This window comes from Zosterops lateralis, assembly GCF_965231275.1.
Source record: "Zosterops lateralis genome assembly, chromosome: 1".
Taxonomy (NCBI): domain Eukaryota; kingdom Metazoa; phylum Chordata; class Aves; order Passeriformes; family Zosteropidae; genus Zosterops; species Zosterops lateralis.
Genome location: NC_139762.1, coordinates 56,871,105 through 56,883,775, shown reverse-complemented (window position 1 = coordinate 56,883,775; position 12,671 = coordinate 56,871,105). Strand labels below are relative to the sequence as shown.

Genomic DNA, 12,671 nt, shown 5'->3' with positions numbered 1-12,671 from the left:
TATATTGTTAAAGAAAAATTATGTATCCTATACGGTACAAATACTTACACATGCTTGAGAATAATGATTTCTCAACAATCAAAACAACCTGCAACAGGTGATATAGAAACCCTCTCATGCATTCTTCTCACATGTAGCTGTAAATGAGAACGATGACACAAAGATGATTGCAGTCTGCCAACAGCTAATATATGTTGATACCAGGTACCGACACTAATAAATTTTAAGAGTGATTCAAATTGTAGACTATTTGTAGACTAATCTCAAAAGTTTGAGATTTTGAAATGTGATGTGATGAGAAAAAAGAAAAACCTCATAGGAACAGTTTAAGCAATTGTATCTTTGCACCTATAGATAGTTACAGGGAAATAAATCAAATGGCAATTAACAAGTACTAGTCAAGTTTCACCTAATGAGCCCAAACTGTCATTAAATATAGTTCCACAATAGATAACTTTTACTTCTTTGCATTACCAGTTTCTAGTAATTTCCTAGTTCCTGAGATTAACCTCAGGAGCTACTGAATACATTTTTTTGGATGAGTATTTTCATACCACCAGGGAGGCAACCTAATACACCTATGTCAAGAAGATGCCTCCTTGTGAGATACTACAGCAAATAATAATTGTTTATTGTCTAATCAATAAATTCTCCTAGCATCTCCACTAACAAATCCCAACACCTTCTCCCGAAGATTTTCTTTTAGAGAAGTGTAGATGAATAAAAACATGATTCAAACCAACAAATATGGGTGTGTGTGTGTGTGTGTGTGTGTGTGTTCAAATACTTGAAAATGAGGGGGCTCAAAAGGAAAGGTGAACCACTGTTCCAAATGAGCACCAGATTTCAAATCAAAAACTTCGCCCTCTAAAGAAAATTTCCTTCTTATGCCAGTTGAAGCTTTGCCATTTGTGGAAAAGTGAATACATGGGGCAAGATAATCCTGAAAATACATGAAACATTTTTCAAAATTAGGAAATTATCTCTACACACAGCCAAAATGCACTACAAAAAGATACAGGTCTCTGCTGTGACAAAGTGCTCAGAGATCTCCCCCAAAAAAGCAAAGATGGTCACAGGACTATGTGTCCAGAGACAGCTCCTGCAGGAGGCACTGCCTTGCAGGAAAGTGGCTTGATGAATTAGTAACTTCAGGGAGACTTTTCCTTTCCTCTTCTAGAATAGCACAACTAGCAATCATTTTGAGGCTCAAATTGTAAAATAACAGTAGGAATAAGCTTTTTCCAGACTAATTTTGAACATGCCACTAGGAGAATGATTACTCAACAATCAAGATTACATGTCTTGTCCCTTCATATTATTATGAAGTCTTCAAGTTTCTAACTTTTCATATACTTCATTGCAATTTCATTTTTCATACCCATAAAGCATGCATGAACCAACACTTTTTACTTGACATCTGCAGCAGACTAGCAGAAAGAAAGTGCTCAAGCTGTTACTGAAGCCCAAGCAGCAGCTTCACAAAGTCAGAACAATAGTGGTCACAGGCCCCTTGCAACCACATGGAATATGAGGCATGATACCTGAATTCACATATAACATTAACCTGGCTAAACTGGGATGGACAACAGTTTGTCCAACTCATGCATGTGGGCAGGGAAGAAAAGAAGGATTAGAAGGAGGGAGAATCAGAAACATTCCTACCTTCAAGTACATATACAGGAACATATATATAGTCACATATGCAAGAACAAAAGGAGAATGTTTCCGAAATGAACATACAGTTTTTCAAAACTTTCTGAATCTTCAAGTTTGACTGCTACACCCAGAACAAAAGGCTGGGCCTCATCTCAAAAATGGGTACAGCTTATGTTCTGCAGTTTCAATTTGCTTTTTTGGTGAAAGCACTGTTTCCACCAGGAGGCCTTATTCAACCATCAATCAAAACCAGAGCACTCATTATATTTAACTAAAATACATATTTTTCCTTTTGAGTCATTAGTGTGTTTTAGTCTACAGTATTTCCAGGGATGGTGCCACTGCATAAAACTTCAAGAATCTCCACATAGGAAAGACTGACTGTACCTGGAGCCTCAGCGTCCTGACCAGTAAGTAGGTTATTTAATTCACGACCTGTACTGCAATAACCCAAGTTTTTTCCCTTCCATTTTCTTTGTCTAAAACAGACCTTAATTTGCAGTGCACTGGTACTGCACAGCATTATACTCTTTATTGTCCTGATGCCTCGTGACCCCGAGGCACAGCTTTAAGACCTTTTTACCAAGACACTGCAAGGTTTCTTGCTGTTTTATCGAGTTCTAATTCTTCTTGAGAAAGATTTTATCTGGAATTTACTCTTTGCCTCCCGCAGCGCGCCCGCGCCCCCTGCCTGCGGTGTTCACAACTGCACACAGAGGGAAAACGCACTCAGCGGGTTGGAAATCTCTGTTATTGCGTTGTTGTTTGTTCTGTTCTATCTATTTTCTAGTAAAGAATTGTTATTCCTTTTTCTACATTTTTGTCTGAAGTCCCCATAATTTCAAAGTTATAATAACTTGGAGAGAGAAGTCTTCATTCTATTCCAGGAGAGTTTCTGCCTTCCTTGGCAGACATTTATTTTTCAAAGATATTACCTTAATTATTAAGATATTACCTTCCTTAATCCTCCTAACAAACTGAGAAACCCTGGATTCCACAGAATAAACGCTCTTGATATGAAAATAGCGTGAACCTGCTCTATTTTAATACATTGAAGAGGATACCTAAAATAGACTACAAGTATGATCACAAGTTAGATGTATAGAATTCTAAGTGTAGACTTCTTATATCAAATTGAAAAATACTCTAGCTGTAGCTTACTTATCAAGGGGGTAAACACTCTGTTTTGCCCGAGAAGGTGCTAGCATATAACAATTCAGAGAGAGAGGTATTCAGGCTCTCTAAACTGTCATTTAAACACTAGAGGAGAATATATTATAGGCAATCTTGCATTATTTAAGGTGGCAGGGATGCTGGGTGCTGTAGCTTTGAACAGGGCTCTGATCCACACGTATCATGCTGGACAGACGTTGTCAATAGGTGAGATTCTTCTTTTTTATTTGGTTATTTGAGTAATCTTATAATTATCTTATAACGCAATAACTCTATTCATAAAGGATGCTCACAGAAGAATTTCTTGCCAAGTTTATAGATGGAACCATAGCCATGGAAGTGGCACAACCACTGCTACCAAGTGGGAGCTGCCTGCAAGCTACTAACTTACAGTGAGCTGGCTGAGTTGATTGTGCAGTCACAGAACCTCTGCAGCCCACAGAGCCTGAGGCTATTTCATACATGCAGGACAAGCCTGTACCTGCTGAGGTTAAGTGTTATATGGACCACTAACTCCACAGTGCACAGGGGTTTCAGGTCAGGATCATTACATTCCACCTATTGATCCACATGGAACTTACCTTTCCTTAAGATATTAGAGATTGTATGAAGAATATATGTGCTTCTCAGGCTTCAAGTACAAGGTGCAATAGAGCAGACATGGTCTGTTCAAGATCACTAGCTCTTCAAATAAACTATCTTCTGCAAGCTTATCAACATCCTCTCCCAAACCACCATTGACCTCCTGGCATAGAGAAAAACCTTGCAACTACATTTTTCAAATAAATATTTCCTCTGGGTACAGTGCTCTTTGCTAGATGTGTATTTTTTCCACTAACTGCCCCTTTCTAACAATACACCATGAATGGAAACAACATCCACTCTATCTGGAGTTTGAATTTACCTGCCATCATCTACTGATATACGAGTTATTTTGGGCACATTGGAAGGAAACCCTCTAAAGAGTAGGGCTGCAGCAGCCCAGTGTTAGAGAGGGACACCAAAAAATATGGAAGAATGAGCTGTTACTCATTGACACTTTGTGTGGAGCTCCATCACCTAAGGCAGAGAAAGTATATGAAATGATACTTAGCATTTGCTAGAGGTCCTATGGCAGTTTTGAGAGAGAACAGCCTGGCTTTCTTGACAGTCCTAGGCACACCAACATAGAAATGAGAAGCAGCAGCACACTCAGGTTGAGAGGGCTTCCCATACTTCAAATAAGCTTCACACAAAGCTTGCTTTCTAGTTACAAGAAACAGTCACTGCATGGACTAGAAAAGGGAAAGCATCCCCACTGCAGATCCCTGAGATCGTGGTCTCCCTGCAACCTGAGTACAACTGTGGCATCCTGTGCTGCAACCATCCTTGGCCTGGCCACCAGCAGGGCAAAGCTGACTGACTGATTGCAGCACCTTCCCTGAGGACAGTCTACACACAGTTGAAATCAAGTTTGATTCTACCTAGTGGGAGGGTAATGCTCCTGGTCCCAGGTATTGCACAGTAGAGCTTGGTTGGGAACTGGAGGTTCCCTGCTTTGCTGTGGTGAGGTGAAAATAATTTTTCAGACAGTTGCCAGGTTGTTTGGGTTTTTTTGTGGGGCAGGGTTTGCATGTTGTGGAAGGGGAGCTAGTTCCTGGCCTTGCTGACAACTTTCATTACTCACCCGGGCATGGGCTGGGGGTAGCAGAGGCAGGAGTCCTGAATCCATACACCAGCAGGTTTGCTTTGCAGACCCTTGAGGAAGGGCTGGGAAAGGGAAAGGCAAGTTTTTTTACCAGCTGTGGGGAGGTTTATTCCTTGCAGACAATGATTGGGTCTTCCTCAGGTCTGTGATACAGTGATAACTTTTTACCGTTTATGTTGTTTCCAGGTTTTTGTTTTTAATTTACTTTCATCCATTTATTATTTGTTTTCTGAAGGAAGATTCAGCTGGTGCCTGGACTGCATTGGGAAGTGCTGTGACCAGAGCGGATTCACTGCCAGTGCCACCCTTGCAAGTACGCCTCCTTCAAGATGGATGAGAGCATCATCTTGGATCAGCTCCTCTTCCTTGAACAGGTCTCCTAGGTTGGGTACCTGGCCTCACAGCATTGGTAGCATAGTGGGTATTGGAAGACAGCAAGAGCTGTCCCTACAAGAGCTCCTGAGTAATATAATTATCCTTTTTTCCTCAACTAAACACCAGTTGAACTGAACAAATACAGTAACTTTTTCTATAAGCTTTCCATAATTACACCTATTGCTTGTTTTTCATGTGGCCAACAAGCTCTGTGAGGTCTCCAGCAATACTGGTACCATCATGTTCTATTCACTTGCTTCTCACAGATACACTGGTTCTCCAGTCCTGATCAAAGAAATTGTGCTTTGGTAAAATAAATTTTAAAAAGCTTTCCGTATTGCTATCCAACTGTCACTCATTATAACTTATAATTTTTTTCATGCCTATACTGCATCAAGACAAAATAACCATGGTTTTGTTGGTTTTTTTTTTCCTTGCTACTGCTTTTTCTGGTATCTCCCACTGGGAATCTTGTTCTGGATATTTTGTTTAATTTGGTTTAATTTTCTGGTAGCAAGAGCTTGGGCATCTCTTCAATTAATATGCCCATGAATACAGAACTGTTAATAACTTTTCTTTGAAAAACTACTAGAAGTCTTGATTTTAAGAAAGAATGTACTGATGCTTTACCTCTACCCCAGAAAAAGTCCTTACCTGACTGTCATGGTTTAATACTGAAGCTGCAGTTTTCCCTGAGCCATAAGATGTCCAGCTTCAATGGGGTGCAAGTGAATGAAAAGAAAGGTCCCCTTGCACATGCCAAAAAAGGTTTTAGCAGAGTTTTGTACACACTGAAAATCTCCAAAGTATCCATTTATCTTTAGAATATCTACCATTAAGAACTAATCAAGAGTTGAGAGTTTCTACTACGTACACAACAAAAAGCAAAGAGTTAACAGACAGACAATGATCTATGTGATCACCAAAGTGTAGTTGTCTCCTATTTAATAAATAGGCCTAAGCAGATCTGCTACTTACAAGGTATCTCAGCAGGGAAGGAATTTTATTTTCCAAGTCCAGGAGACATCCAGAGACAGAAAGCTTTAGCTATGCATTGTCAAGATGGCTGTTCTTTGAAAACAGCTGTGGTCAAGCAGAGGTACTAACTCCCAGGATTGCAAAGGTCCTGAAACTGGTCTTGCTTTGAGAAATACTCCCAGAAGAGCAGCAATTTTCAAGTGGAAAACAGCTGCTACAAGTCCAAAGAATAATTCCTCTCAGACCAAGGCTCCTGCTGGCCTCAAGAAAAGTTCAACACAGGGGCAGTGCCACTTCAAACACTTCAGAATTGCCACTGCAGGTGCTACTGATGTCCTACTTGTGATGTGCCAGCTTGAAGAGTTGTAGTTCTTAATAGTATTCACTGTCTACAGGGAATATGCTACAAACAAAAACCACACAATTCCAGAAAATACCTTCTACCTTGTCCAGCTCCTCTGCTCCATGGCAGTACTGTCAAACAGTAATAGACTATGTTAAGAAAAAAAAAAAATCAAACTCACTCTTCCAAAGGCAGAAAGATACTTGTTAAGAATATGGAGATCAGATATTACTATTCAATAGATTTTGCTCTGTCCTGTTAGCATGTCAGTATTCAAAATAAAACACAAAACATCCAATTTTGGTCAGTAAAGTGTCCATTTAATAAACTCCTTAGACACATTTCTCACCCCTTTCCTCCCCCCATAGAATCTCAATTTGCACTTAAGCAGATGGCACAATTTGATGGCGTACAACTTTAGTTTTTAAATCTGCACTCTTAATGCTAAGAGTATCAGGGGCTAGTATTTGACAAAATTACAAAGGAGTCAGATGTGCCCATGCAAAAGAAGCAGATCTTTATATACAGTCCCTATTTTTTCTTATAAATTTAAATATTTTAAAAAATGTCTTTTCAAAATGTATAAAGTTTAGGGAATACCCCAAATGTATCTTAAAATAAAATGCTTTCTGGTTTCAAAGGTTATTTCAACAATGAGGACTAAATTGCACCAGATAAAAGGCACTTGCGCTGTGTGATGTCTTAAGCAAGTATATGTTAGTTTCATAATACAGTGTCTTGAATTCATGCAGTTGTCTCTGAGCATCAAGCATCATTAAAGCAGCCAAAAGAAATCGTGAGTAAACTTGATTCCACAGTTGTAAAAACATACAGCATTGTGCTCCATCTTTGACCCTAGAATCAAACACTACTGAAAAATTGTTGTCATTCGGATGGGAATTCAAACTACATTTCATTCTCTCATAAATTACAAAAAGTACGTCATTTAATTATGAAACCAAACCACCAGTGAACAGCTCAGTGTTCAAATAGTTTGTGCCACTGAAAGTCTGTATTTATAAACAAGCTAGGGACTAGTTATTCAAGGAGCAGTGCATTGTATTTTCAATTTCCATTTCACTGTTGCGATAAAAGCGCAGTCCTATTTGCTTTCATCTTCTCCAGCCTTTTCATTAAATGGCTATTGGTCATCTCCATCTCTTCTATCTTATCCAGTGCTGTTCTTAACTATAAAATGAAAAAAAAAAGTTATGATCACTTTAGTTTACTTGGACTTTGTGCTGTTCTCAAGCTTGATGAGAGGAATAAAAATACTGTTTCCTAAGAGTGCCACAGAAGTTAAGACACAACACTTTAATTATTGCAGGCAGATGAAACAGAACTAAACTGTTAAAAATAATTGTGAAGCAACTGAAACACGAGGCATATTCAATTCCAAAAGTACTGGGTGCTGCAACCTCCCAGTACATGAAAGCAATTTACCTAGAACAAGGTAAAGTAATCTCCATCACTATTACTTGCATACAGATACATATTCCCATCACCGGTAGCAAGCATCATGCTAATGATGCAACAGCTCTCAAGCAAGAATGATCAACAGCACAGTTAAATACAACTTCGTCCCAGATTCCTGTGAGGTGCAAGCTGGAAAACTTGCAGGATGTCAATTGACATAGGGACGGACCATTCATCTCTCTAGCAATTTTTGTAGAAGGATTACTTTAAAATATTACAAGATATCACATTTAGAAAAAAATACCACTTAGACGCTTCCTTTCAAGAAAGCACAGCATTGAATCATAGTATTACCTTAAGGTCCCAGATGTCTTCTGCATATCATATTGAAACTTGAAGGTCATATCAAAAAATAATTAAAAGCTGTAATCAAAGATTATGAAGAAACAGAGCTTGGAGGCAAAAGACAAAACAGCTCAAGACAGAAAAGAACATACAGCTGGAAAGGAAACCAAGTCAGTTACCTCTCGCTGAAGCTTCCTTTTCTCAGCTTTAAGTTCATCTTCTACTTTTTCTGCATTTTCTGCTGCATTTTTATACCTTGCAACCTGTCCCTCTAGTCGTCCAATCTGTAAACCCAAACAAGACAAAAAGAACATACTCAAGTGTTCCACTTGGAGCTCACGTGCCACCAGCTGTTCTTCCAAGGACACAGCTGAGAAGACATAGAAGGCTAAAGAACTAAGCAGAGACAGGAGAATTGGAATACAAAAGATCAAGAACTGTGAAACACATGGGATGAAAAATGAAAATGCAAAGTTGAAAAGCAGAAACTGTATGAATAGGTGGATAGAGAGGAGACTGTGAGCTGTTATCAGGACATGATGGAAGAGGTCTTGAGCCCAAGCACAGAGTTCAGCAGTAAGGAGAGGACTTGAGACAAATCCTGATTGTAACCTGCAGATGTTAAAACCCACTGGCTGGATTTTCTGTGTACAGCTCCCTACCACCCCTAAATCCACATGATAAGCTACTAGACTGAATCTGTGCAAAAGAGAAAAGATAAGCATCTGTGATTTAAATTATAATCCTTCATTTAATTTTTAGGTAATAAACTGTAGTTAAGTTCCTAAAATACAAAAGTATGGCAGATTATAAAGAAGAACTGAAGCTACTAGTTCAAGAAAATAATTTTATTTAATTACTCATAAGAAAGTTGTAAATATTGTGGAAGGTACAAAATTTACTCTCTGAAGTTGAGAGTTATACATCTATGAAAATAATCACTTCCTAAGTCAATAACATGGTTTTATAGCTCAGCATCTTGGTAGATTTTCTCTTATGGTTAGGCTGTGCACAGGTATTTAATCAGAGGAAACATGAAAAAATGTGGTGTCACTCTATGCAAACTAAATATCAAACAGTAAATCAAATGATGAAATATGCTTTCATAGGTTTTGTTGAAAAAAATATTGTAAAAGTGTGCAGTGTAATAACAAACATGAAGAAAGACACTTACATTTTGTTCCAAAGTAGTTATATCTTGTTCAGCTTTTGAAAGCTTAAATTTGTATTCACTAATTTGTCTGTTGGCATCTCCTAGACAAAAATTGACACGAATACGTTAGTCAAAGCAACTGTCTAAACTAGCAGTTTCCCTTATAATTAAAATTCATTTAGAAGACCATTTAATTGAGAAGCCCATAGCCAAGAGTCACAAAGAGGTAAATGTTCTTTCAGCAATCTACAAGAGTACGAAAAGGAAATATTTGAATAAGGAGCACAAGGCTTGAACCTGACTCACAAACTCTAAGGAGTTTGGCAAATTATTTTGGTGTTACATTTGAGCCCTTGCATTACCAGTGTTTTTTCATGTTCATTAACACAAGTATATTAAATAACAATCTATCAATCAAATAGGTTTACAGCTGAATAGTTTGCTGAAATGAAAGGCATCTTAGTGCTTCTATGAAGCAACACTAAATATTATGTTAAATAAATTTTCATGTTTTGCTTAAGGACAACAGTCTACTAGATTAGGTTTCTGTATCAAAGATTGAACAAAATCATCCTGTAGAATATATATTTTAAAAAATCTTAGCTGAAATCCTATTGTCTAAAAACTGTATCCGAGTAGTGGCACCCACTCTAAGCAAGATTATCAACTGAAAAACAACTTCCCAGAATGTTGTTCTTTAACACTGAAAAAGGCAAACTTTTAAGCTATTCTGCAGTGAGAATTCTATGCAAGGATGTAGACCAACGAAAACTTATCTGCTCAACAATATAGTCACTCACAATACTACTTGTGCACAACAAGAAGAGTTGGAAGTCTTCTCTGCAAGAAGAATAACTTAGAACAGTAACCATATACCTACTTTGCATTTCAATTAGCTGCAAGTCAGAGCCATTCTCTAAGCCTATTATATCTGGATTCAGGCCATCACGTTTAGAGTATTTCTGTCGTTCTTCTTCCAACTGCATCTTCAATTTTCTAACCTGAAAAACGAAGTGTTTCTTTATGAAAAAGAGACTCCCAGAAGTTCAGTAGTTGTGTATCTAAATGCTCAATGGTAAAAAGGCAGAATAGTCCTGAGATGCCCCTGGCTGAGAAGGTTCTGTAAACAAGAACAGCAGAGCCAAGCAGGGCAGTCAGTCCTTGAGGTCTGTGGCTGTAGGCCCCTATCCCCATCACCGAGTGAGCACCCTCTGCATGTCAATGCATAACCCAAACCCACCAGTTTGGTCAGTGCTGCAGGGATACCTGCACAGTGCAGGAGCACATAGTAACTAATACAGTTCGCTTTTCAGAAGAGGAGATGACATTAAACTCCATTTATGGATTTCTTCTACCGTGCACCTTTTCCACTCTAAAGATATGTGCAAAGATATTGAACACTATCCTAGTGAGTTTACAGACAACAATCCATGGCTTTTTTAGGGGGTTCTTTCTCATACTCCACCTGGAAACAATGATCCTAGGCAAGTCTGTAGTGCACATTAGTTTTTAAAAATTCCATTTCATGCTACAGCAGCTGCCTCTAAGTTTTTCCAGTAGTCAGGGAACATAGATTTCTCAGCTATGTGCCCTGTGTATGGACATTACGAAAAACGTAGGAGCTACTTTTTGGACACTCTTCTAAAAATATTATTCTACAGATCAGCAGTATGTGAGTTAACTTGCAAAACCCCCATTCATGATATGAATCAAATACATGATTTTTAAATTATGCAGTGATAAATATGTGCATACATATTTATATATATTTAATATTATAATTTATTGGCATTCTGAACAAGATTCTATACTATATTTAAGGTTCATTCACAGCAAACCCAAATGTTGACAACAATGGTTTAAGTTTCCAATGTCTTCAACTAAAAGGGCAAAAATAGTAGTATTCTTAACAATTGCTCAATGGCTGTATGTTTGCTTGAGTCCTTTCTTCTCAAACCAGAGCTGTATTTAAACACAATTACTTTAATAATATTAATTTTCTAAGTTACTGAAATGATCAATGAAATAATATTACTCAGCAATTTTGAAGAAAATACCACTTGAACTTACGAGAGTGTAACTTTACTGACTTTAATATTTCTGCATAAGACAAAATAAAAGAAAGAGCTTTAAGGATGTGCACTAATAGTAAAGTAAGGAACAAGTTAGATTTCAGCTAACCAGTTAGTGAAATGAGGTTTCTTTACCAGCCAAGATCAAAGTCCCATGGATAAGGACATTAGCAAGAGGAACTTCAAATTCCTGGTAGTCAGGAGGTAAGGTAGATGAGGTAAGAATTTGAGTAATTATTTTGCTTTAGTCCTTATGTATTTGATAAAGCACCTTTGTGCTTAACATTTGTTTATTACTTATATATAAATAGTCTGCAAAATGATACACAAAGATCTACTTCTGAAATGAGTAACTTATTTTACCTGGGACAGTAATTCCTCTTTTTCTCCAGCCAGTTTTTGTAGCCTGATATCTAAAACGAAAGAACCCAATTAAAAATCAGAGAAATCTGTAACTAAGAATATGTTTTCTTAATGTCTTTTTCCATTCCAAATGAAATACTCATCAAAGCTAACAGCACTGGCACCACAAAACTTTGATATCTCACTAGTAACACAACAACCTTCAGTTAATAGCAGAAAAAAGGGAAAAATACTTCATTCACATTGTTTATTAGTATAAAAATTCTAAAAGCAAGACCTCAGAGTTTAGTAAATCTTCAAAGCAAATTAACAACTGACGATTTTTTAAAAATACCAGAACAGTTTTGTCCCAACATCTAAAACAGCCATTTCCAACAAAAGTTTCTTCTGATTGTGTATTCTTTTCCATATTTCATTTGAAGGTTGTTGTCTCTTCAGGGAAGCCACTAAGCTTTCCCGTATGTTTAGAAAGTTTGCAAAAAGTGTTCCCAAATGACAAAAAAAGTACCTGGAAAAGGACCCACAGAAATTCAGCAACACCACTACTTAGTCAGAAGATCAGTAACGGCTACAGAACAGTCTATCAAGCAACACTGTGCTCAGACTAGAGCAGCTCCCTTAGAAATTGTAACTTTGACAGAAATTAAGCATAAAGACGTGTATTTCCCTTTGAGGGAGCCACAGAAGAAATATGCATGAAGTCTAATTTCTGTCAATATAAAAACATGTAACTATTATATATTATATAAATCAATTATATAGAGATTTTTTCTACATGTTAACAGTAGAAACATGTTTCTAACATGTTTTACAGTGGATTGATCTTGCATACAGTAACTTGCTCAACCTAAGGATAAAAGCAAGTTAACGTAACTTAACCCCAAAACCCCCAATTAGCGTCTCTGTTGTCCCTGTCATTTTATGAATGTTTTTAAAACTTTCTTCTAATGAATGTGATGGAAGCCTGCCCTCGATGTTCTTTCATTGATGAAAGTAGTATACATATTATGTATACTTCTAAAGAATTATTTTCATGAAGGACAATGGAAAGCACACTAATCCAAAAGACAACACTTGTAAGCAAGATATTTTTCGTCAGTATTAAAA

General features: G+C 37.5%; 1 protein-coding gene across 6 annotated transcripts in view; it reads right to left on the bottom strand.

Annotated features, from left to right (window-relative positions):
• Positions 1–7,207: 7,207 nt before the first annotated feature.
• Positions 7,208–12,671, bottom strand: part of LRRFIP2 (LRR binding FLII interacting protein 2) — a 47,724-nt gene continuing 42,260 nt past the window's right edge. For all 6 annotated transcript variants that reach the window (XM_083875111.1, XM_083875110.1, XM_083875112.1 and 3 more), the window contains 5 exons: positions 11,565–11,614; positions 10,010–10,130; positions 9,151–9,230; positions 8,156–8,260; positions 7,208–7,403 (listed from right to left, as the gene is read on the bottom strand). In XM_083875111.1, coding sequence (XP_083731237.1) covers positions 7,293–7,403; positions 8,156–8,260; positions 9,151–9,230; positions 10,010–10,130; positions 11,565–11,614 — 467 coding nt within the window. In that variant the 3' untranslated portion in view covers positions 7,208–7,292. The remainder of the gene's footprint in view (positions 7,404–8,155; positions 8,261–9,150; positions 9,231–10,009; positions 10,131–11,564; positions 11,615–12,671) is intronic.